This window comes from Paroedura picta, chromosome 3 (genome assembly GCF_049243985.1).
Source record: "Paroedura picta isolate Pp20150507F chromosome 3, Ppicta_v3.0, whole genome shotgun sequence".
NCBI lineage: Eukaryota > Metazoa > Chordata > Lepidosauria > Squamata > Gekkonidae > Paroedura > Paroedura picta.
Genome location: NC_135371.1, coordinates 154,463,303 through 154,488,004, shown reverse-complemented (window position 1 = coordinate 154,488,004; position 24,702 = coordinate 154,463,303). Strand labels below are relative to the sequence as shown.

Sequence of the window (24,702 nt, the reverse complement as noted above, 5' to 3'; positions counted from 1 at the left end):
GCATTGATACCAAAACAGTATACTCCCCACACAATGTACATACTGCTGAAGGGTATTCATTAGTACTGAAGAAGAAGAAGAAGAGTTGGTTCTTATATGCTGCTTTTCCCTATCTGAAGGAGGCTCAAAGCGGCTTACAGTCGCTTTCCCATTCCTCTCCCCACAACAGACACCCTGTGGGGTGGGTGAGGCTGAGAGAGCCCTGATATTACTACTCGGTCAGAACAGTTTTATCAGTACCGTGGCGAGCCCAAGGTCACCCAGCTGGCTGCATGTGGGGGAGTGCAGAATCGAACCTGGCATGCCTGATTAGAAGTCCGCACTCCTAACCACTACACCAAACTGCAACAGACACTGTCTTGTACTGATATAAAACCAAAGAAAGGGTTTGTTTGAGTTGACAATATGCCCCCTCCCCAAAGGCTTATGACAAGGTGAAAAGAAAAAACTGCCTTATAATATGTTGCCAGCTATTTCTCCTGACCAGCAGAAGCATATAAAATGGCAGACTGCGCTTGTGTCAGTGAGTCTTCAGATACACCAGATTCAACACCAACTGACAGGTCCTTCAAAATAGCTCCCCTGGAGCTAAATGGAGTTAATTTAAGTGTTTGATTTGGCATGTGGTGTATTGCATATCTTATGGAGGTGTCATAGGAGTGCGAGTCCCCAGGTGGGACCTGGGGATCCCCTGGAATTATAGCTCATCTCCAGACTAAAGAGATCAGTTTTCCTGGAGAAAACGGTGCTTCAGAGGGTAGCTTCCATAGCATGAGACTCCATTGAGGTCCCTCCCTGCCCACTCCCAGTTCCACACCCAAGAGCTGGCAGCCCTAGGTCTGGGCAATGCCAGGGGATGGCTCAGAGGCTGTGCTTGGTTGCACTTTTGCAGTGTCTCACAACAGAAGAGGTGAAACGCAATGGAGTGCATATGTTGCAACTGAACCATTTCAAAAAACACATCTGTGTAAGGCAAAAACGGGAAGAAAATAGGGACTGCTGAATAGGATTTTTAATCAACTTTTTGTCTGTTGCTGTTTTCCGGCAGGGTTCTTGACTTATGGGACGGGCAGAAATTTAAACTTTTCCCGCCATAGAAATGCAACAGCAGGGAAAGTTTCTCCTACCCACTTTCGGCCTGCTAAAAGCACAGGCGCCCCGACAGAAAGCTGATAACCCGGCAGCAACGAAGGACTCTGAACGAGTCGCTGCCTCCCTATGACCATTTATGCACTGGGAACTTTACTGCCCCAGCTCCTGTGCAGGAGCACAAATCGGGGGCGGATGAGGTGTACCAGGCCAAATGCTCCCCCGTGTGAGTGCAGGAAGAGGTGGGGCAACCTGCCACGACTAAAGCTCCAGCCTGCAGCCCGGCATGAAACCTCCAGTGCATAAACGGTCTATCTGGCGCAAACGGCATTATTCCTTCCCCGGCTTCTTTCCGGAAAGGATTCGGCTATTTTCGCCCAGCTTGTTCCTAGGCGCTGCCTTATTGGCCGGCCGTAGGCCTTTGCCACGCCCTCCGCGCCCGGATTGGCTCTGGCGCTGCCGTCTTGCCAATGGATTGTCTTCCCAGCGCAGACCTAAAGCATCCACTTTCGTTTTATCCCATTGGCCTTTTCTAACGGCGGGGCCGATTGGGTAAGGGGCTAGAGCGCCTCCGTTGTTCTCGAGCCGAACTCGGGCCACCATCACAGGGCGAAAACGGGGGGGAGAGGGAGAGAAAGGCGCAGCTCTCCGTCCCTCCGATTGGCTGAACTTTCTGCCCAGCCACCGCCCTTTCTCATTGGCTGGAGAGCAGCAGCTCCCCTTGACCGATTGGCTCACGCGCTCCTGGTTCTTCGCTCTGGTAGGCGGGGCTCGCTGCCTCGGAGCTTTGCGGCGGCCGAGGGCCTGAGGTAAAGGGGGCGGGGGGCGGTTGTGTGGCCAGCGGCGGCCGGGGAGCTCCGTCGAGGGGTAGGCAGGGGAGCTGATGGGGATGGGGGAGACGGGCAATATTGGCGGGGGTGGGCTCGGGTGGGCGTGGGGGGAAAGCAGCGACACCCAGGCCGGCAAAGGAAACCGTCTCGCGGGCAGAAGCGGGGGAGGGGAGCCGGAGCTGAGGGAGCGAATGGCCGGTGGGAGGCAAGGAGGGGGCGGGGCGAGCATCGGCAGCGGGGGGGGGGGCGGTAAGACGACGGAGGGGTGGGCTTGGGAAGGGAGGGCCGTGGGGGAGGGGAGGAGCGGCAGCCGACGTCGGGGAGGGGGCTGCGAGGTCGGTGGGGCTCAGCCCCCCTGACATCCCTTATCCAAGCTGCGCTTAACTCTCGCACCCCATCCGAGTGCCTCGCCAGGCCCCAGAACAAATGAAGAGGGTGGGGGGGGGGGCTGTTTCCAGCCCCAGCGACCCTTTCCTTAGGCGCTACCTCAGGAAGAAAAGCCTTGAAGTCCAAGAGGATGGGTGGGGGTGGGCAGTTTTACTTCTGGGTTTGGAGTGTTCGTGGTTTTACAGTTGATCCGGCACTAAAAAGCACTCTTCTCCTGAGATGAGCAGCAGGGGCTTAGTCCTGGACTGGCAAAGGGGGCGTTATGGGAAGGGAGAGGTGTCGCTTCTGGAGGGGTGATCCAAAAGTAGGAATGTCTCCGTGGAATGGAATGCTGGATAGGGGGATGGAAGGGAACAAGGAAAGGAAAAAGTTGCGTGGAGGAATAAGGGCAAGGGAGGCAGGACACAGAGCTGCTGTTTGAGGAGCCGATGACAAAGGGTGGGCTGTTTTGCTGTCTCCTGTGTGCATAACTTGCATTTAGGGTATGATGCAGGTGAGTGGCTTGTGTCAAGACTTCAAGTTCTGCGGTATTTATGGCTGGGAAAAGATCTGAGGCTTGAGCATCGGAGCAATATGATCTGAGAAACTTTGGGCATGAGTGTTGGGTCACCTGCTGGGAAGCGTCCCATAGATTTCAGTGAAGTTTACTTCAAAGAAAGAGTGTTCAGGATTGGATGATGTAACTGCTCTTTACCGTTAAAGTATTGTGTAAAGGATTATATAGATTTCCAATTATAGCTTTTAAGTATAGGTGGTTCAATTCAAGTACCACAGGCATTGGGATTTTTTGGCTAATTTGATAAAGTTTAAATAAAAAAACCTAACCATTCTGTGCCTTAATTACAAAGGCATAATTGTATAAGCTGGGTAGACATTTGCTCTCCGGGGTATTTATAACTTGTGTAGTAAACTTGGTATCTTTATGTACATCTGTGAGAATAATTGTAAGTTACAAAGTGTACCCTTTCCAAAGACTCCCTTGTACCTGATCAACAAGTCTAAAATAGCTTGGTAAGGGACTACAGTACTCAAAAGCCAATTAGCCAGATGCTGCTGCATAATGTTTATGATGTTGTTCAAGTTTGCAGGAGACAAAATGAGAAAGCGAGGTTTCCTTACAAATAAGATATTTTCTACACTACAGATTGTACGTGATGATAGTCAGAATACATTTTAGTAGAGAATATAGGTGATTCTTGTGTTCATATGATTGATCAATGGAAGCACACATCCAGATGTGATTCTCTGACAGGTTTCTTTGGAATGTTCTTAGACCCACTAGTAAAATTATTATTACTTCTACATTTGAATATATTTTCCTTTAAATCTCATTCTACTTAACATTTCTCACTTTGCTGTCTATAGAAGCATTAGCAGCTTTCTTTCTAGGAAGATAATATGTTCTGTTGAATTAGTGCTTTTGGTAATTTCTGGAACGCCATTAGCTAGGAGTAGCTGCGCTTAATACAACCTTATACTCTGTCTAAGAGTATTTACTTACATGAAGTTTGTCTGAAACACTAATAATTTGTCCCTTGACAAAGCCAGTGGGCGAAACGCATTGGGACTTGTATGAAGTAAGAATTAAAGAAGAACTGAAACTGAAGAGAGGCGACTCTATTTGGATATTTTTGATTGCCATATTGGTTTCCCAGTGCATCTGTACTGTTCTGCAGTGTAAGGTAGACATGCATGGTGCAAGCACTTCTTGAAGCAAGATGTGCTAAATGGGGGTAGTAGAGTTGTTGGACTCTAGTTTGTGATACCATATTTTCACTGAGCTACTTCATTTCAGTTGTTGCTAATGGTGCACTAACTCTGTAAAGAACTACTAACCTGTGGTGAGAGAATCACTTCTAGGAAACCAATTGTTGCTTCTTTTCTTCTTTTAGTCTATATGTTTTTTAAACAGCTGTATGCACATAATAAATATTTTTATGAGCTGCAACCTTTGTGGGATCATTGGCAAGAAGGTGATGTGATAGACCATTATATAAAAGGAGATGTTGATGAAGGTTGTTTTATTTTTATTTTTTTCCACAAAAGTACATGTCTGTAATAAGTGTGCTGAAGGCAGTCTGGCAGTTTGCAACTTAGAATATGGTGCTGTCAGCCTTTAGTATCTGACCATGTGCAGAAGTTTAACTATTTTCCAATAAGAAATAGTTCTTAATTTGTCACTGCTTGTCCAAGTGGTCTTTCCAGTACAATTGTGGAAATGATCAGTCCAGCATTTCTTCACAGTCTATTTTGTTCCTCCTGAGTTACCAGTGCAGAGCATTCCTGATCTGTTTTATTTTTTTGCCATCATCTCTTTTAATAGTTTTTCATGTATTCTCAGGTTTAGACTAGACAGGGCATCTTATACTGTTCTGCATCAGGCTCATCAGATGCTTTAATCTGGATCTATAATAAATTGTCAACAAGTGTGCGCAGACTGGGAGAATTGCTGTGGGCCTCATACCCACTGTTTTGATGACTTGGGATGTTCTTGGAAAGTTGCAAGACAAGTGCTTTCTGAGATGATCTAAAGCTCAACACAATATCAAAAGTCAAGGCTTCAACTTCAGACTTGGGGTAGCCAAGATGTTTTCACTCATAATATAGTGATGACAAATTTTGGCTGACTACCATAGCCAGTTATTAATATGGGAATCTCTGAAGAGACAAGAAGCTATTAGAAAAATCAATAGCTTTAGCATCAAATTCTCCTTCATCCAAGCTGGTTAGGACAGTGGTGGCGCACCTATGGCACTTGTGCCAGAGACAGCATTCTGAGCCCTCTCTGTGGGCACCCGTGCCATCACCCAACCACAGAGTTCGCTGAGTCATCCTGTGTGAGGTCCAGCTTCCCTGTGCTCAGAGGATGGGGAGGACTCTTCCAACATGTTCCCGGGCCCTGGGAAGCAATTGGCTGGCTTGGGTTGCTCAGCAGGGTTGGCGTTTGCAAGTATCAGTGGAAGCAGGAAGGCTGCACCAAATGGAGCCCACACACATACACACACACAGCCTGGCCACCTCCCCTCAATGGAGGGAAGGGAAAGGTGTGGGGTAAAAAGGGGGAGACAATTTTATGGCAGAAGGTTTCTCCCTAATTTAGGCCCCATCAACTTTTCCTGGGCTAGCCACAGGCATGGTAACACCAAACATGGCAGACCCACCATTTCCAAACAGGATACAGGATGATGCAGACCTTGAGAGCTGCATAAATGAGCCTCCCTCCAATTTTCTTGTCTTCCTGCAGGCATGCAGGCTTTACATATCGGTGGGGCACAGGACTCCTCAGGGGACCAGTCAGGAGAAAGAGGGCCTGACTCCACTCTTCAGGAAAGACAGAATATCATAGATGGAGCTCCTCCCCCTCTCCTTCTCTGAGATCCTCTTCTTCAGGGAGGGATTTACCATCAAGACGGAAAACATGTAAAGTCACTGCACCAAAGCATTCTCAGCAAAAGGAAGAAGGATGCAGGAAATCATAATTCTTGACAGCTCCCCCCCCCCCCCGAGGAACTTGGAGTCACTTACAGTAGACAATCTTCAAATCCTGGCTCTGCCATAGAAAATATTCATTGTGTCAATACATCTGTTGTGGCTATATTAGACTAAGAGGAAGGGTAATGGTCAGGGGAAGAATCTGATACTAAGAATAGATCTTCCAGTCTTTTCCACCCAAAGCATTATCAAAGACTCCTCACAAAAGTTATCACTAGCCTAATTATTCCTCTGAGACAGCTGAAAACTTACTTCTTCAGCATCATCCAATCTAGTCACTAGAGTTTTTTTTTTAAAAAAATGAAAAAGTCTGTCCCTTGACTGAGATTTTTGATGATATTCTGTATACAAAATGGTCAGTCCCTGGCAACAGAATTTCTTTGAATACTATTGCCAAAAATTATGCCTTGTGAGGGTGGCAATGTAGAATTTGAAAGTGCCTTTAATCCTTGCTCTGGTGTTCACCTGCATTTTGATGCTGTACTCTTCAAGGATAGAAGTAATGTCTTGAAGGGCGAAGTCAACATAAATAATGAAACTGTTAAAAAATTGCAGGGAGCTTGTTTTTCTTAACAATTAGGGCATCTGTAGTTCTTTCACACAAAATGGTGGTTTGGGCAGACAACCTCCTGCAAGGATCAACATAGGGAGTATATGGAAGGAAAACGATCAGAGGCAGCCCAACCAGCAAGGCCAGCTCATAGGGAACCAAAAGTAAAAGGATTCATATGTCTTTATACTAACGCCCGAAGCATGGGCAATAAAAAGGAAGAGCTGGAATTTCTCATGCTGATGGAAAGGTATGATCTAGTAGGCATCACAGAAACTTGGTGGAATGATTCTCATGACTGGAATGTAATGGTGGATGGATATGAACTGTTCAGAAAAAACAGAATAGATCGAAGAGGTGGAGGAGTGGCACTGTATGTGAGGAAAGGGCTTACCTATCAGGAAATTCTAGTGAAGGAGAGCATATCTACAGTGGAAAGCATCTGGATGAAAATAAACGAGGGGAAAACAAACAGTGTGGTGGTTGGTGTCTGCTACCGACCGCCTGACCAACGAGAGGATGTGGATGCTGCACTTTGTGAGCAGCTTGAGAAAATATCCAAGAGGCAGGACCTTGTCATCATGGGTGACTTCAATTTCCCAGATGTGTGCTGGGAAACAAACTCTGCGAAGCGTCCTCAGTCATGCAACTTTCTGATCTGCCTGGCTGACAATTTCATTTATCAAATGGTAGATGAACCCACAAGAGGTTCAGCCATACTGGACTTAATACTGACCAACAGGCAAGAGTTGGTGGATGAGGTGAAGGAGGTGGGGATCCTAGGGGGAAGTAACCATGTCCTCATAGAATTCCTTTTGAGATGGGGAGCCAAGGAAGCTTGTAGCCAGAGGCGGATGTTGGATTTTCGTAGGGCAAACTTTAATAAGCTCAGAGACATGATGAGTGTCATACCATGGACGAGAATGCTGGAAGGGAAGGGAGCATGTGAAGGGTGGGCGCTACTCAAACAAGAGCTATTGCATGCTCAATCAATGACTATCCCAGAAAGACGAAAACAATGCCGGAGCTCTAAGAAGCCTATTTGGATGAACAGAGAACTTCAAGAGGAACTAAGAAAGACAAGGAAAATGTTCAGGAAATGGAGGGAAGGACAGAGCTCTAAAGAAGAGTACCTACAGGTTACTAGGCACTGTAGATCAATCATCAGAAAGGCCAAAGCTGAGAGTGAGCTAAGATTGCCCAGGGAAGCTCATTGTAACAAGAAAAGATTTTTCAGTTATGTGAGGAGCAAACGTATAGTAAAGGAGGCAATAGGCCCACTGTTGGGTGCAGATGGACAAACTCTAACGGAAGATGCAGAGAAAGCAGAAAGGCTTAGTGCCTATTTTACATCTGTTTTTTCCCCACAGGTCAATGTGTTTAGGCACATCTAGAGATGGCCGTAGCCAAAGGATAGTGTCTGAGTGGCAGATTAACATGGATAGAGAGGTTGTCGAGAGGCATTTAGCTGCACTGGATGAGTTCAAATCCCCTGGTCCGGATGAAATGCACCCGAGAGTACTCAAAGAACTTTCCAGAGAACTTGCACAGCCCTTGTCCATCATCTTTGGAACCTCTTTAAGGACTGGAGGTGTCCCGGAGGACTGGAAAAGAGCAAACGTTATTCCGATCTACAAAAAAGGGAGGAAGGATGACCCAGGAAACTACAGACCAGTGAGTCTGACCTCTGTTGTGGGGAAGATAATGGAGCAGATATTAAAGGGAACGATCTGCAAACATCTGGAGGACAATCCAAGGAAGTCAGCATGGATTTGTCTCCAACAGGTCCTGCCAGACCAACCTAGTTTCCTTTTTTGACCAAGTAACAGGTTTGCTGGATCGGGAAAATTCAGTTGATGTCATTTACTTGGATTTTAGTAAAGCTTTTGACAAGGTTCCCCATGATGTTCTGATGGATAAGTTGAAGGACTGCAATCTGGATTTTCAGATAGGTGGATAGGGAATTGGTTAGAGAACCGCACTCAAAGAGTTGTTGTCAATAGTGTTTCATCAGACTGGAGAGAGGTGAGTAGCACGGTACCTCGGTGCTCGGCCCGGTACTTTTTAACATATTTATTAATGATCTAGATGAGGGGGTGGAGGGACTAATCAAGTTTGCAGATGACACCAAATTGGGAGGACTGGCAAACACTCCGGAAGATAGAGACAGAGTTCAACGAGATCTGAACACAATGGAAAAATGGGCAAATGAGAACAAGATGCAATTTAATAAAGATAAGTGTAAAGTTCCGCATCTGGGTCAGAAAAATGAAAAGCATGCCTACTGGATGGGAGATACGCTTCTAGGTAACACTGTGTGTGAACGAGACCTTGGGGTACTTGTGGATTGTAAACTAAACATGAGCAGGCAGTGTAATGCAGCGGTAAAAAAGGCAAATGCCATTTTGGGCTGTATCAACAGAGGCATCACATCAAAATCACAAGATGTCATAGTCCCACTGTATACGGCACTGGTCAGACCACACCTGGAGTACTGTGTGCAGTTCTGGAGGCCCCACTTCAAGAAGGACGTAGATAATTTGAAAGGGTACAGAGGAGAGCGACGAAGATGATCTGGGGCCAAGGGACCAAGCCCTATGAAGATAGGTTGAGGGACTTGGGAATGTTCAGCCTGGAGAAAAGGAGGTTGAGAGGGGACATGATAGCCCTCTTTAAGTATTTGAAAGGTTGTCACTTGGAGGAGGGCAGGATGCTGTTTCTGTTGGCTGCAGAGGAGAGGACGCGCAGTAATGGGTTTAAACTTCAAGTACAACGATATAGGCTAGATATGAGGAAAAAAATTTTTCACAGTCAGAGTAGTTCAGCAGTGGAATAGGCTGCCTAAGGAGGTGGTGAGCCCCCCCTTACTGGCAGTCTTCAAGCAAAGGTTGGATACACACTTTTCTTGGATGCTTTAGGATGCTTAGGGCTGATCCTGCGTTGAGCAGGGGGTTGGACTAGATGGCCTGTATGGCCTCTTCCAACTCTATGATTCTATGATTCTAAGGTTCAGAACTGGACCCATTGATGCTCAAGATGCAGTGTGTGTTTAAGTTTTCGTCTGAAGCCTCTCAAGATGCTGTGCAATTCTGTGCCCAGGGCTTAGGCAGCTAATGTGGTTGCAAGGCGGAGCTTATGTTTAAAACATTAGAAAGTGAATGCTTTATCCAAGTTCTGTTTGTCAGTGGAAAAATTCTTGGGATGATTACTCTTTGGTGATGGAGCCTTGGAAAAAGTATAGTGGAAACTAAGGAAAAGAAAATAATAATGCCTTCCACATCTGGAGATAGAGAAAAGGAATACAAAAGGAAGTATTTTCAGTCCTTTAGCTCTCACAGATCTTCCAGGAGAGGAAGAGAAACCAGAGAGTTCAGAAGTGGCCGCACCTTTGGTTACCAATCTAGATTCCAATGTAGAAAGTCCCCTGCAAACAAACAACAGGTCAAAGTCACCCCAGGAAAGAAACTCTTTGTGGAACTCCAGGTTTGGGGGCTGTTTATGGGACTTTACACACATTTAAAAGGAGACAACTGCAGTCTGTTTTGCCATTTGATTGTGCTGTTTATGTACAGAATAGAATTCTTAACATTTCATCCACATTGTTTTACCCTATCTCCTATGCCAAATTCTACTCAAAATTGTTTTACTGCAGGAAGAGGTTCATTGCTTATTTACCATTGGGGCATTAGAATTTGTGCTCCCTCAGCGCTTTCAGGGAATGTATTCTATACTTCTTATTGTTTCCAGAAAATTGAGCAATTGGCAGGTGAGTCTAAACCTCAGTGAACTCAACTTGTGGATTCTCAAAAGGAAGTTTTGAAATGAATCCCTCCAAATGATACTCCAAATTACTCAACAAGACTACCACCTGACTTCCTCAGACCTCAAGGAGGCCTTCCTTCATACATCTTGCTTCCAGACAGTACCTATGTTCTTTCAGACGTGACATTCCCAGCACAAGGTGCTTCCATTCAGCCTTTCTTTGTCCCCATGGGTCTTCACAAAAAGCATAGTGACCTAAATAGCTGCTCTAAGATAAAAAGGAATTCATACATACTTTTATATGACATCTTGATTAGGACACAGGTATGAACATCCAGATTCATAGAATCATAGCGTTGGAGGGGGCCAATACAGTCCATCTAGTTCAGCCTTCTGCTTAATGCAGAAACAGGCTAAAGCTGATGAGTATCTATCCAGCTGCTGTTTGAAGACTGCTACTGAGGGGGAGTGCACCACCTCCATAGGCAGTTGATTCCACTACTGAACTATAACTGACAATTTTGTTCCTGATATCTAACTGGTACCATTCTACATGTAATTTAAACCCATTAGTGTGGCTCCTATCCTCTACTACCAACAGAAGCCATACTCAGATACTTAAAGATAGCAATCATGTCGCACCTCAGACTCTTCTTCTCCAGGCAGAACCTTCCCAAGTCCCTCAGCCTTTCTTCATAGGCCTTGGTCCCCAGGACTTGGATCACTGTCATCGCTCTCCTCTGAACCCTCTCGATTTTGTCCACATCCTTCTTGAAGTGAGGCCTCCAGAACTGCATGCAGAACTCCAGGTGGGGTCTGACTAGTGCAGAGTATAGTGGGACTATAACATCTTGTGATTTTGATGTGATATGTAAACGGAAAATTAACAGAAGCAATAAGGGAGGGCAGCATACAAATCCAAGAAATAATAATAAATATTGATTGAAAAAGGCACAAGAACAAGTCAGAGCTCTTCTCTGTCACCTTTTCTGTTCATCTTGGTGATAGAGTTTATAACAATAAAAATAAAAGAATTAATGAAATAAAAATGGATGACATAGAATTTAAAATGAAAAACTATGCAGATAATGTGATTTTAACGTTCTTGGACCCACCAAAATTGTTCCTGTATATAATAAAAGATACTGAAGAACTTGGATCCCTTTCAGGATGTAAAATTAATAGGAAGACAGAAATGATAGCAAAAATTTAAATGTAGTAAGAAAATGATATTACAAAGACTATATAATGCACAGCAACCACTGTTCTTATTTGACATTTGAGAATAAAGTTACTGGACAAAATAATAATCTTTTAAAGAATAATTATCAGAAGACTTGGAAACTGATACAAGCATATTTATCCAGATTTTTTTGGGGGGGGGGGAATTCCTGGTGGGAAGAATTTCAGCAATCAAAATGAATGTATTTCCAGAATTTTTTTAATTTCACGTTACGTGTATACATAGGAGAAAAGGCTTTGATTAGCAAAGACAGAAACACATTTATTTGGAATGGTGAGAAACCAAAAATAAATTTTAAAATACTAGGTGGCTTAGTAGTTCCATGCAGAAAACTGCATTATCAAGGAGCAGACCTAGATGAAAGCTTTACACAATCTTTTATGGATAAATAAATCCATCAGAATGATTGCAGTGTAAGAAAAAAATAAATGAGAGCTGGACAATTGAGAACATTTGTTTAGTGACTGTCTCAATAGATACACTGCAGAAAGTTCTTTAAAAAAAATCACTTTCCCCCCTCGTGCCTTTATCGTATGTTTATTTTGGGGACATACGTAGAGAATTCGTAGGACTAAATAAGTTCCACCGTGAAGAGCTGGTTCTTGTATGCCACTTTTCTCTACCCAAAGAGAACTCAAAACGGCTTACATTTGCCTTCCCTTTCCTCTCCCCACAACAGACACCCTGTGAGGGAGGTGAGGTAGAGAGAGCCCTGATATTCCTGCCTTCCCTTTCCTCTCCCCACAACAGACACCCTGTGAGGTGGGTGAGGCTGAGAGAGCCCTGATATTCCTGCCTTCCCTTTCCTCTCCCCACAACAGACAACCTGTGAGGGAGGTGAGGCTGAGAGAGCCCTGATATTACTGCTCAGTCAGAACAGCTTTATCAGTGCAGCTGGCTGCATGTGGAGGAGGACAGAATTAAACCCGGCTCACCAGATTAGAAGTCCGCACTTCTAACCACTACACCAAGCTGGTGAAAACCATGTTTCATTTAAGCTCCATTATACTTTTCCATTTCCCCTTCTATCCAGTAGAGTTTATTACCATGTACTTACTTTGCTCTCCCTTTTGAGGAAGATGCATTGTATGATTCTTTTTCTCTCATTCATTCTTGGCCACTTTCTGATCCTCTAGCTTACAATCCTGCTACCGGTGGATTGTAAACTAGAGGAAGAGACAGGCAGGTGATCTTTGTTTATGAAACTTGGTCGTGCTATGTAAATTGTATTGTATAAAAATACTTTATATGAAGTAAATCAACATGGAGCTGAAGGTTGATTTCACATGACTGCCTGTCCCATGACTGGTTAGTTTTTGGTCTTTTTCAGAATCAGCTGTGCATATAAAATAAATAAATGGAATAATTTTCTTTGAGCAGAAACTGCAGTTTTGTACAGTAGTAGCAATGCTTTGAGAAGTTCATAATGGCTTATAAAATGGCGGCATTTCAGATAAAAGAAAATAATTTTCAGAATATTCTGTGAGCATAGGAAGATACAGTAGAAGACTCTGGAGCATAGTAGTTTGAAGCAGCCCTTCCTTCCCTGTAGAGCTTTTCTTTTGGAGCAGGTACCAGTGATGGTGCATCATTGGATCAGTTATTTTGCCCTGAATGTACTTTTCTTTAGGACAGCTATCCTGCTGGTGGCTGGAATAATTGAGCATGGGCCGTTTTCTTGGGAAGCTTGGCTTGTTCTGTGCTAGAACTTGGAAAGGTTAATCATCTTGGGCTACGATGCAAAAAATACCATTTAACTATGGATTTATGTAAGTGCAACGAAATTCAGCATGCAACGGAAAAGTGGAAGCAGCTCTCTTAGTCAAGTCATTTAAAAGTTGCCAGCTGGCTTTGTGGGACCCAGTGTGAATAAAATTTATTCTCACATCATCTGTTTTCTTTCTTCATTAATTGGCTTTATTGGTGCGGCCTTTCTACTTGACTGCCTCTTTAGAGGTAAAGTAGACAAGGATACATGTTGCTTCTGAGCAGGACAATTAATACAGAGGCAACACTATACAATCATATAATGCTTACTTTTAACCTGCTTGGAGGTGATTGGCTAAGGTAGTTTTTTTTTTAGTAGATCTTGTTCTCCTGAAAGCTTCGTACATCCTGTACTTGAACATTTCTGCCCGTTGAGTACCTCTTCCACAGAAGTGTTTTTGCATGCATGAAGGAAAGATGTAGAAATGAAACCAGCATTGTTACATCATATAGCTGTTAAGTGGAGCACCTGTTCTATTGGCATTGAAAGTATATCCCTGTGGGGTTTTAAACCGTGGTTTTCAGTCTTGCTGTAGATTTTTGCATGCCTCTAAAAGCAACAGAGTTTGAGGATGTCTTAAGTTTGGAAACTTAGGTACTAGGCAAAAAAAGCCTGTGACACGTTTTACAGTCTCATTGTGCATTCAGTGCTGCTGAAACAGAGTAGTCTCCTAATTTTGTCAATTGGGTTCTACATCTAGCAAAATAAAATTGAGGAGCTTGTTAATTCTGTCGACATAAATCAAAGAGTGCATGAATAATTATTTATGGCTCTTATGGCAGCCTTGTTGTCTCCCCTAGACTCTGTAAACGATGTGGGGATATCTTTAGAACACTTTGCAAGTCGTATGCTTATCCTTTAATTTTTCCCACATAAATTAGATATAGGCTTTGTTGAAAAATGAAATTAGAGCTGCAAAGAGTATTCAGATAAAAGGCCTATTTCATTGGATGTAAACATTACTTCCATGTTACACAAGTTCTATTTAAGGGTTTCATAAATGCTTCTCTTCCAGAAGAGCATAAGTTTCTAATTTTTTCTTGAAAGGCAAATGCACTCTAAATTCAGTGTGAAAACTCAGATCTATTTTTCTTTGGAACCTTTGAAAATAGGAAGCAAATGTCTTGAATTAAGCCCCCCCACACACACACACACAGTCAGGAGATCCATATATGGCTAGAGCAGCCTTTCTCAACTTTTTTATTATTGAGAAACGCCTGAAATATTCTTCAGGTTTCGAGAAATCCCAAAAGTGGTGCGATCATGGTTGGGAAGCATAGCTGCGTACACGCCCACCTCAGACCCCTCCACTTCCCACTCTCTCCAGGCCCATCATTGGTAAATTATTTTGGGGGGGGGCAGGGGAAGAGGTCGACATGACTATATATGGTCACATCAACTGATAAATGTTTTACAAATTTTTTAAAAAATTAAAATTAAATAACTCCCACCCATTCAGGAAACCCACAGCCAAAACCTTGGTTGAGAAAGCCTGAGCTAGAGAGATTATTCATATTGGCTCTTTTGGCTTTCCTTTTCCAGGGAATGTGACCTGCAACATTTGAACAGAAATAATATATTGATGATGGGAGGGAGAAATTCATGGTTAATTCTGCTATATCTGTAGCATGCCAAAAGTATAAGAGTAAGCTAGTTGATGCAGTCATTTTGCAGCTTATTCACAGAAACTTGAATGTATTTTTTGACCATTTCTGTGCTTTTGTTTTGATCAAACATGACTTGCTGGCTTTATTTGGAAAGGCAGTGGTTCTTCTAGTAGAACTGTGCCAGTTTGCACCTGCACAGTGAATTCTTTCGTCTGTTTATATTGCTCCCTGTTGTTTGCCTTTTTACCTGTTGTCTTGCCTGACAGTGCTAATTGCTTTAAAGGAAGCAGAAACAGAAAGTTATTCTAGCATAACTGCTCAAGGCAAAAGAGTAACCATTTTTCGAGATGGTTCCTCTGTGTTCCAAGTTAGTTTTAAACAGTAAAATGAAGTACTTTTAACTGGAAGGAAAATTCTTCTAAAAAGGGAGCATTCTGCTATTTTAATGTTGTTTAACTTCTTACTATATCTTCTTACTGTATATTATATTGCATTATTATATTTCTGCGAACTCTATTCTATCTTGTGTTACCATACTTCAGAAAAGATGAAATTTCAAGAAATCTCTCCTATGCCAACAGTTATCCAGGTACCTTTGGAAATAACAGTGTTTTGCTACCGTAAAATTTTAGTGCATCTGTTAATGAATCATTATGTCTTATTTTTAGTGCATTTGTGCTCCTCAACATTCTTTTTTGCCTGAATGCACCAACTACATCTCTAGAACTATTTAAAATGCCTGAGTCTTTGCAGAATTTCTAGATGGCTTTTTGTTGACTTGTGGTTATATTGATCTGTTCAAGCAACATGCATTGGCTTCAGAATTTTAAAAATCCAGAGTTTCAAAGGGCAGACGTATTTTAAATTCTCTTTGTGTTTTTACTTTTCTAGGATCTCAAGAAAAGCAACATGAACTGTTCTGCTTGTGCTTCCTGACACAAGATTGGTGCTGAGGGAGAAAGATCTGTGGTGATTTGCAGTCATATTAGCAGGAATTTTAAGAACATCTGTTGCCTTTGGAGCTGGAGACTTGCAGTCTCTAACCAGATACTTGCCATTTCCTGCCTTGATGCAAAGCAGCACTTGAGGTGCTCCTTCCACGCTCAGTTATTTGTGGGACTGTAGTTTCTTTGCTGTGTAGCTGCACACTAAGTACAGGAAAAAACCTATTATGTCTGCTAAGAAGCAAAACCAAAAAGGTAAGACTTAACATATAAACTGAGCAAATAAGTAATGTGTGCTGCGTATGGGCAAATGTTAAGATTAAACATTTCTCTTGTTCCTTTCAAATAGCATATCGAGTGCCCAAGTTTTTGACCCCTCAGGTACAGTGGATTTGGACTTGACAGGTTGCTCTTATTAAATGTGCCTTGGGGAAAATCCTAAGGCATTACATAAGCATGTTGTTACTACCGGGAATGGCAGCTGCATACTTAATTCCCCCATTCAACTCCACATCATCTAGCAAAATTCAGCCACATCCTGATGTTACACGTATTCTTTGCTGGCAGCAGCCTATAATAGGGGTCAGGGAAATGTTCACTGTGGTGACATTGAGACATCAGCAGTTTTCGTACTGGATTTTACAAGTGAAGAAGTGGGGACTAGAATGTGACATACTTTTATTTATAAAGATTTATTATGCTATTATTAAAAGAAAACTTATAAAGAATGAAATATTGTATAAAGAATAATTTAACTCAAATATAATAAAACATATGAATAAGCTGCAGCGGTTAAAGTCTCCCTTGAAACTGTTAAAACAGCCATAATAAAAATCATTAAATGGCTTCCATTTTTCGTGGTGGCCATACATTAATGTAATGTTTATTCATTTCAGCCTTAGTATTTATATTTGTCCAATGTCCCTGGACAGATAGATCCCACTCATAAACCCAGCAGTAGCCAACTCCTGTGATTTCTTCTAGACACTGACATTCTTACATCAGGCACTCTGAGACATGGAGAGATAAGCAGGGATGGTTAATAGGATAGAGGAAGAAACGTTGTACTACAAAATTAGTTCAGAACCTTCTAGCTCAGTGGTTCTCAACCTGGGGGTCGGGACACCTTTGGGCAGGGGTAGTCAAACTGCGGCCCTCCAGATGTCCATGGACTACAATTCCCAGAAGCCCCTGCCAGCGAATGCTGTGGAGCGGATTAAATAAAGGAGTAAGGGCAAGTTGGGAGGAGTTAGGGTGGGCTCTGTCCGGGATAAAAACTCAGAGGAGCGAATCAGGAGCCGCTTTGCAGCTCCTGAGTCGCTCCTCCGAATGGCACTCCAGGGCCAAGTGTCCAATTGGACACTTGGCCCGTCTGCCGAATGCCACGCCTCCAACTGTCCAGTCCTCCTGAGCCGCCATCCTCGCTGGATGGCCGCCAGGGAGGAGGCTCGCCCAATGCCGTTAGCCTCGGGGGAAACTGCTTTCCCTCCGGCCGCTGCCTGCCCTTCGAGACCGATGCCGCTCCGACCTGCGCCGTCTCCCACGAAGCAGCCCATCCCCGCCCTTCCCACCCCCACTGCAAAGGCCCCTCGCAGCCCGCCACTGCCCGCGACCTTCCCTTCCCATCCCCTCCCACTTCCCACTCACCGCTTCACCGCCTCTCTGGCAGGCCCTCCATCGTTGCTGCATGCAGCCCGCTTCCCCGGCTGCCCATCGCCACCGCCTGCACCTCCCGAGCTTCTGTTCCCACTCCGTTTCGCCGCTGCCGCTGCACCCAGGCCCACCGCTCCACGAGGGCGGCAACAAAAACCAGGCCGCCGCCCACGCACTCCACCGCCAGCGCCCTACACACAACATGGCCGCCAAAAAAACGGGCCTGCCGCCACTGCAGCACGACACCCCTGCAAACTCCTGCCCTTGCCAGCCGCTGAAGAGCCACCACCAACAAGGATAGGTAGGCCGCTTCCCCCACATCCAGCCCTGCCGACGCTGAAGCCTTCCACAGTCCGGAGGGGGGGGGGAAGGCTTCTGCAGCCCCACGGACGCCGCAGCCAGCCTCGCTGACCCGCACCACGTCGTCCACGGCTACGCAGAAGCCTTTGGGAGCCCCCCGCCCATCTAGCAACCATTTTATTTAAAAATAAAATGGGCTTTAGATCTAGTGTAAGAATAAGAGTCGAAGGATTTCTATTTGGGTTAATTCTCAAGCTAGGGTTAGGGTTCACTTAGATATGGGTCCGGATGGGGACTATATAGGTTTACTGTGCACATATAGGGGAGGGGAAGAGGCTGTGACATGGTTCAGAAAGGTAATGAGTTGTATAAATATTTTTTGACATTATTGTACATGTAAAAATATAATTATTTCTAATACAGTTAATTCTCAAGTTAGGGTTAGATTAGGTATAGGTCCAGTTGTGTAGTATGTATGTTTACAGGAAATGTTAGGGGTGGCGAAGATGTTGTGACATGTTTCAGAAAGACTATGAGATGTATAAATATTTTTTTACTTTATTGTATATGAATAAATATAGGGATTTCTATTAGGTTAGGGCTAGGCTTAGGGTTAGATTAGGTATGGGTTGGATTGGGGAGAATATAGGCTTACAGTGGACATTAAGGAAGGGAATGATGTTGTGACATGATTTGGAAAGATAATGAGACGTATAAATATATTTTGACATTGTACATGTAAAAATATAAGGATTTCTATTGGGGTTAATTCTCTAGCTGGGGTTAGGGTTAGCTTAGATATGTTGGGGAGTTTATAGGTTTACTGTGAACATTAGGGGTGGGGGAGATGTGACATGGTTCAGAAACATAATGGGACATATAAATATTTTTTTGACATTGTACATGAATAAATATAACAATTTCTATTGGGGTTTGTACTAAAGTTAGGGTTAGTCTGTCCCCTATTTGAATGACGGACGCATTTTAGTCTGCCCACGGAGACTTATGGAATCCAAAGGATTCCTGAATGCTCTGCGGGACCCGATGCCCTCCGGTGTCTTGCAGGAGGCTGTGGTGGAGGACTGGCAATCCCGCCTGTTGGCCGCCATTGACGAGATAGCTCCTGAGCGCCCCCTGCGCCCTCACCTCAAGCAGGCCCCATGGTTTACCGCAGAGCTTTGGGAGAGGAAGAGGGAGGTGAGATGGGTAGAACGAGTGTGGTGGAAGACTCACAATGAAACTACAAGAACATCTCATCACACACTTATGAGGGCATATGAGATTGCGGTGAAAGCAGCAAAGTGTGACTACTTTGCTGCAGAAATCGTGTCCGCTAGCTCTCGACTGGCCCAATTATTTTGGGTAGTTCAGACTCTTACTGCCCTCGAGGGAGGGCATCAAAATAGTAGTCAATTGGAACTTGGCTGTGAGTCTTTTGCGAGCTATTTTGCAGATAAGGTCTTGTTGCTCCGCCATGCCCTTACTGCCACAGTTTGTGAACTAGAAGCTCCGTGGCCATTATGAGGGATTAGGTTTGATGGCTTCAGGTAGCTCTCTTTATCCGAAGAGGACAAATTGCTAGGGTCATTGAGTGCGACCACTTGTCCCCTTGATCCCTGTCAATCATGGTTGCTTAAGACCAGCAACCCAGGGATAGGTGTTCCCTTGAAGGAGATTATAACCCTCTCCCTTACATCGGGAGAATTCCCTCAGCGGCTCAAGGAGGCAGTGGTCCTTCCTCTTCTGAAAAAAACCATAGCTGGATCTGCGGGACTCCACCAGCTACTGCCCGGTATCGCATCTTGCGTTCCTGGATAAGGTAGTTGAGAGGACCGCCGCGGACCAGCTCCTAGCATTTTTGGAGGAAACTTCGGCGCTTGACCCATACCAGTTTTGCTTCCATCCTGGCCATGGGGTGGAGACTGTTCTGGTTGCCCTGACAGATGATCTCCGGCGCCAGCTGGACTGGGGAGGGTCGGCCCTTCTCGTGTTATTAGACCCGTCAGCTGCATTTGATGTGGTTGACCACGAGCTTTTGGTTTACCGCCTCACTGGTACTGGGATTGGAAGGGTGGCTCTTAAGTGGCTAACCTCTTTCTAGAGAACAGGTCACAAAGGGTCATTGTGGGGGAGGAGTTATCTGACTCCTTTGCACTCCCATGTGGGGTGCCACAGGGAGCGGTGCTCTTCCCCGTATTATTTAACATCTATATGCGTCCTCTGGCCCAGCTGGTATGGAGTTATGGGCTTGGGTGTCATCAGTACGCTGATGATACCCAGCTCTGGCTCTTGATGGATGGCCGGCCAGATCTCCACCCAGAAAGATTCACCAGTTGTTTGGAAGCAGTGTCTAGATGGATCATGGTGGGCTTTATGACAGCTAAGATGAATGCTTTTTTGTTTTGTTCAGGCAAGTTTTGCTATTTAACATATTGCATGCACAAAAATGAAACTAACTTCTTATTTAACAAGCATTTCATTTTATTAGTGATGCCATTCACACTGTAAACATATAACTTTCAGGAGTGTGGCCAGCTGGCATCACTTATGGGGTACTCAAAGCTGAAGAATATTTCAGGGGTTTCTCCACGGTCAAAAGGTTGGGAAAGGCTATGATAAATTTTGCCACAATACCTTTGTCTTTTCTAACTTTGTCTTGGCAGACAGATTTGAAACACAATTAATGAACATGAGATCTTTATCCATATATACGCCTGTTGCGTTGCCTTTGCTTTTATCCTCGTGATAATTAGAAGTAGTCATTCATTCAAGCCATTGTCATTTTGAATGCAAAACATAAACTGGCTTTGTTTTGGATAAACTGGGGCCCAATTCAGTCATAATGTTATCTGATAAACTGTCCAAGCTGAAATATGTGAGCTTCAGATGCTTGGACTGTTCCACTCAAGAATTTACTAGATGGATGCAAGTTTACCCCTTTAAAGGTTTTCCAGTTTTTAATGGGATTAATTTGCATAATGTTCATGTCATCACTAGCATCCACCTCTTCAAATAACCTGTTCTGGTTTGGACTTGAGACTTCTGCATTTTTCACAAAATATAGTGTGCCTTCCAGTTTTTATAGCTGAGTAAAACAATTGCTTTCTGTTACACCAGTCAATATCTAGCCTAAATTTTCATCTCTTACGTGCTTGTCTTTTGTATGCTAATCCTAACTGGCATACTTTCGTTTACTTTGATAAGCTGCTCTAGATGTTTTTTTTCTCTCTGTCTTGTTTTCTTAATGGTGGTGGCGGCAAACCCTCTAAGCGGCCAGTCCAGGGAGGGCCAAGTGGCCAGTGAGGAGCCGCGCAGTTCCCAATTGGCCACTTGGCCCCAGAGTGACACTCGGAGGGGCCAATCAAGAGCCACCTCCAAGTTTTTATCACAGACTTGCCCCGCCCCTTTCTCCTCCCACCTAGCCGTTATGGCTTTATTACTACCGGTTACAGATGCTCGGATACGTGTTTTCTCTGTTATATGCTCCATTTTATGTAATGGCCTGCCTGATGAGGTCCTGGCTTACAAACTGTAAAGCTGAAATTTTCCACAGAGCATTTTTATAAATGTGATCGGGCTGTACTTTAGAACAGTGGTCCCCAACCCACAGCAGTGGGTTTAGAACAGTGGTCCCCAACGAAGTCCTCGGCACCAGGCCGCGGCTCCCTCTTCCCGCCCCCCCCCACAGCGAGAACAAGCATGCGTGTTTGCGCCGGGGCTGCCGCGCGTGCGTGGGGCCCCAGGTCGCTCTCTCCCTGGTGCAGCGGTCCACGGCCTGACAAAGGTTGCGGACCGCTACTTTAGAAGAAGTTTGTTCTTATATGCCACTTTTCTTTACCCGAAGGAGTCTCAAACAACTTACAATTCCCTTTCCTCTCCCCACAGCAGACACCCTGTGAGGTAGGTGAGGGCTGAGAGAGACCTGATATTCCTGCCTAGTCAGAACATCTCTATGAGTGTTGTGCTGAGCCCAAGGTCTCCCAGCTGGCTGCATGTGAAAGAGGAGTGGGGAATCAAACCCTGCTCCCTAGATTAGAAGCCCCTGCTCTTAAGCACTACACTACGCTCGCTCTCTTCCACTGGCGGTTGGCAACCTTAAAATCCCCTCTGTTTTCAGATTGCAACCTTCCATGTCTTAGCAGGCCAGAGATTGCTACAGATTTTGTTCATAGGAAAGAGGTTACATTCCTGTGATACCCTGTAAGTTGGGTGAGGCTGAGAGCCTTGATATCACTGCTTGATCAGAACAGTTTTATCAGCAAACCCAAGGCCACCCAGCTGTGGCTGCATGTGGGGGAGTGCAGAATTGAACCCAGCTCACCAGATTAGAAATCCACACTCCTAACCACTACACCATATTGGCTCTGGAAGCTTTAATGAAGGGGAAGGGACTGTGGCTTGTACTACTGTTTATAGTATACTGGCTATTGCTATATTATCCTACTATATAATTTAACTTAATGCTTTCTTTCAAATTTCTGCAATCCAACTGCATTGCTTGCTTAATGTTCCTTCCTGTTGATTGTACTGATTTACACTTGCGTCTCAGTGAAAAAGGTAGCCTGTGAATAACACAAAATTGTATAGCAATTATTACCTCACAGTTGGACTATACAAAATAGAAATCTGTATAGTTCCTTTGGAATCTTAAGTGGTAAGATGTCTGTTAAGGAGAAAAAATGACCAACTGGAAGTAATTCAGAATTTATTTCTAAACTGCAATTTATTTTAATTAGCCATTATCTAAATAGAGGTTCAAAGATTATGACACAAGCAATATCATTGCTGTAGAGATTCAGTGTTGTACATTGGATGAACTTGGACTGAGGCAGGAGTTTATTATTCTGTGCCTTCCTGTATAGCTTGCATGAAGGCCTTGAACAAGTCTAGCCCAACTATGATTGAGGTTCCCTCCCCTTTTAAGTGGAGTACGTAGTTTACATTCTGAGTGGAACAAAACCTAAAATGGGCAGTGGGTGTTATAAGACGCTGTGTGACTCCAAATTGTGGCTGAGCAGGACTTCCTGGCTTAATGATTGGCTGCTCGTTTTGATGATGTCATCCGTTCAGTCATGTCCAACCCTCAGTGATTCTGTAGGAAAGTTTCCGCCATGTGTTTCTGTCAATGACCACTTCTTTTAGTTGGTTCATGGTCATCCCTGTGTTGGCTTTGATCGTGTCAAGCTAGCAGATCCTTTGGCAACCACGTTTCCTTTTGCCGCTGACCATGCCAAGCATTAATGATTTTTTTAACCAGTGGCTGCTCATACTTACAGCTTAAAGAGAACACTGACTATCGCCCATGTAATTTTTTATGCTTTCAAAATTCCAAGTTTCCTGGAATTCCTTAAAGAAATGCAGGATATAATATGATAATAAAAATCCACAGGACTCTTTTACCAGTAGAGGGCCTTGCAGTTGCAAACTTGCTCCATAATTTGTATCTTGAACAATAAGCATTCTTTAATAGAGATATCACCATATGAGAAAGAGCTTTTTCCTCTTGATATATAATGTAATTCTAAGACATTCTGTTAAATGGAACAGTTGGGCATGGGAAAGCATCTGGACTTACTTTTTAAAATTAACTTTACATTCCATATATATGGATACTCTGTAGGATCGTACAAAAAGCAGTGCAGGTATTGAAGGTACAAATTGTTTAGGAGTTTAATCTGAAAAATGTTTTAATGGTCAGGGCTACTATGAAACAATTATGATTTCCTTTGTGCAGATTTAACATATTCGAATTATAGCCATTAACGAATACGTACTTGGAGACTTGGGATACTGTAATAGGTGGACAATATAAGCGGCAGTATTAAATTATGGAGAATGGCTGCTAACGTCTCTAATATAAACAACTCTCTTAAGTAATTATTCTGCCCCTCCACAATTACTTGTTCTTGATCTAACAATAAAGCTCAACCCACAAGTATGTTACATAAGCCTTTTGTAAATTCTAGCATATGAGGATGCAGCTATAAGAATCATGTTTACCTTGATTTAATTAGGATTTACATCCAAATATGCATGCTTATGGGTACATCCTTAGTCTTTATAAATGGGCTACTGAATATATTAAAATGGTATTCATTTTTAGTTGTCTTCAGTTATAGATTAAAAATTAGAAATCTTGAAGCCATGACAAATTTGGAAGAGAAATTGAAATACTAATTTCCTATTAAACCTACACTTATTTAGCTGCTTTAACAGCATTAAATGTAACATATAACTTAGCATATACAATTATATGAATAACATATTTAGATAGGCAGGTAACACCACATTACTGGTAGGAAATAGTGACTACTTGAGGTGACTAATGATAAAGGTTAACACAGAAAGTTTGTTACCCAAACTGGACCCAAAGAAAGAAAAATTAGCTTTAAAAAGGGGTTCAAGAAAGGAATAACTCAATACCTTGTAAGTCTTCTTATACTAAGGTGGATTTTGGTGGGGATACCAGAAAATAAAACAAATAGCTTTATTATATACAAAATAAAAAGAGTAAAGATGTAAAGAACCTACACTAGGCACCTAAGAACTAATTCTCTATGTAACTACACATTCCAACAAGAGGGTATACTTTAAAAAGGTAAGAGGGATAAAGTTAATAAGTTTTTGCTGATTATGTGAAATTAGACAGATTGTGAGTAGGTGGGCAGAAGGGACTATGTCAGTGCTTGGCTCTTCTTGCATGGCCAGGGAAATGCCAATCACCACTTTGGGATCAGGAAGTGAATTTCTTTCAGGCCAGTCTAGCCAGGAATTGTGGGAGGTTTGGGGGGGAGGCATCATGTGGGCATAGAATTGAGGTCACTGTGGGTGGGCAAAGTAGTTGCAAATTTCACGCATTCTGCAAGGGGTTGGACTAGATGACCCTGGATTAAATATTCATGTTTATTTTTTAAATATGTTTGCTTAATTTATATTCTTCCTAATGGAGACCCAAAGCAGCTTACATTGTTTTCCTCTCTCCTCCTTTTTTAAACAAATAGTGTGGTAGTTCTGGAGTCATTAAAGCCCCTCATTTCCTCATCATAACTGAATTTTTCTGAGAACAATTGTGAAAAT

At 43.6% G+C, this 24,702-nt stretch overlaps 1 protein-coding gene across 2 annotated transcripts in view; it reads left to right on the top strand.

Annotated features, from left to right (window-relative positions):
• The first annotated feature begins 1,722 nt into the window (after nt 1-1,722).
• The window catches only part of SPATS2 (spermatogenesis associated serine rich 2), a 50,114-nt gene continuing 27,134 nt past the window's right edge, over nt 1,723-24,702 (top strand). Inside the window, exons 1-2 of one of the 2 annotated variants that reach the window (XM_077328776.1) lie at nt 1,723-1,898; nt 15,620-15,927. In XM_077328776.1, the coding sequence (XP_077184891.1) occupies nt 15,900-15,927 (28 nt within the window). In that variant the 5' untranslated portion in view covers nt 1,723-1,898; nt 15,620-15,899. The other variant, XM_077328777.1, reaches the window with a different exon arrangement.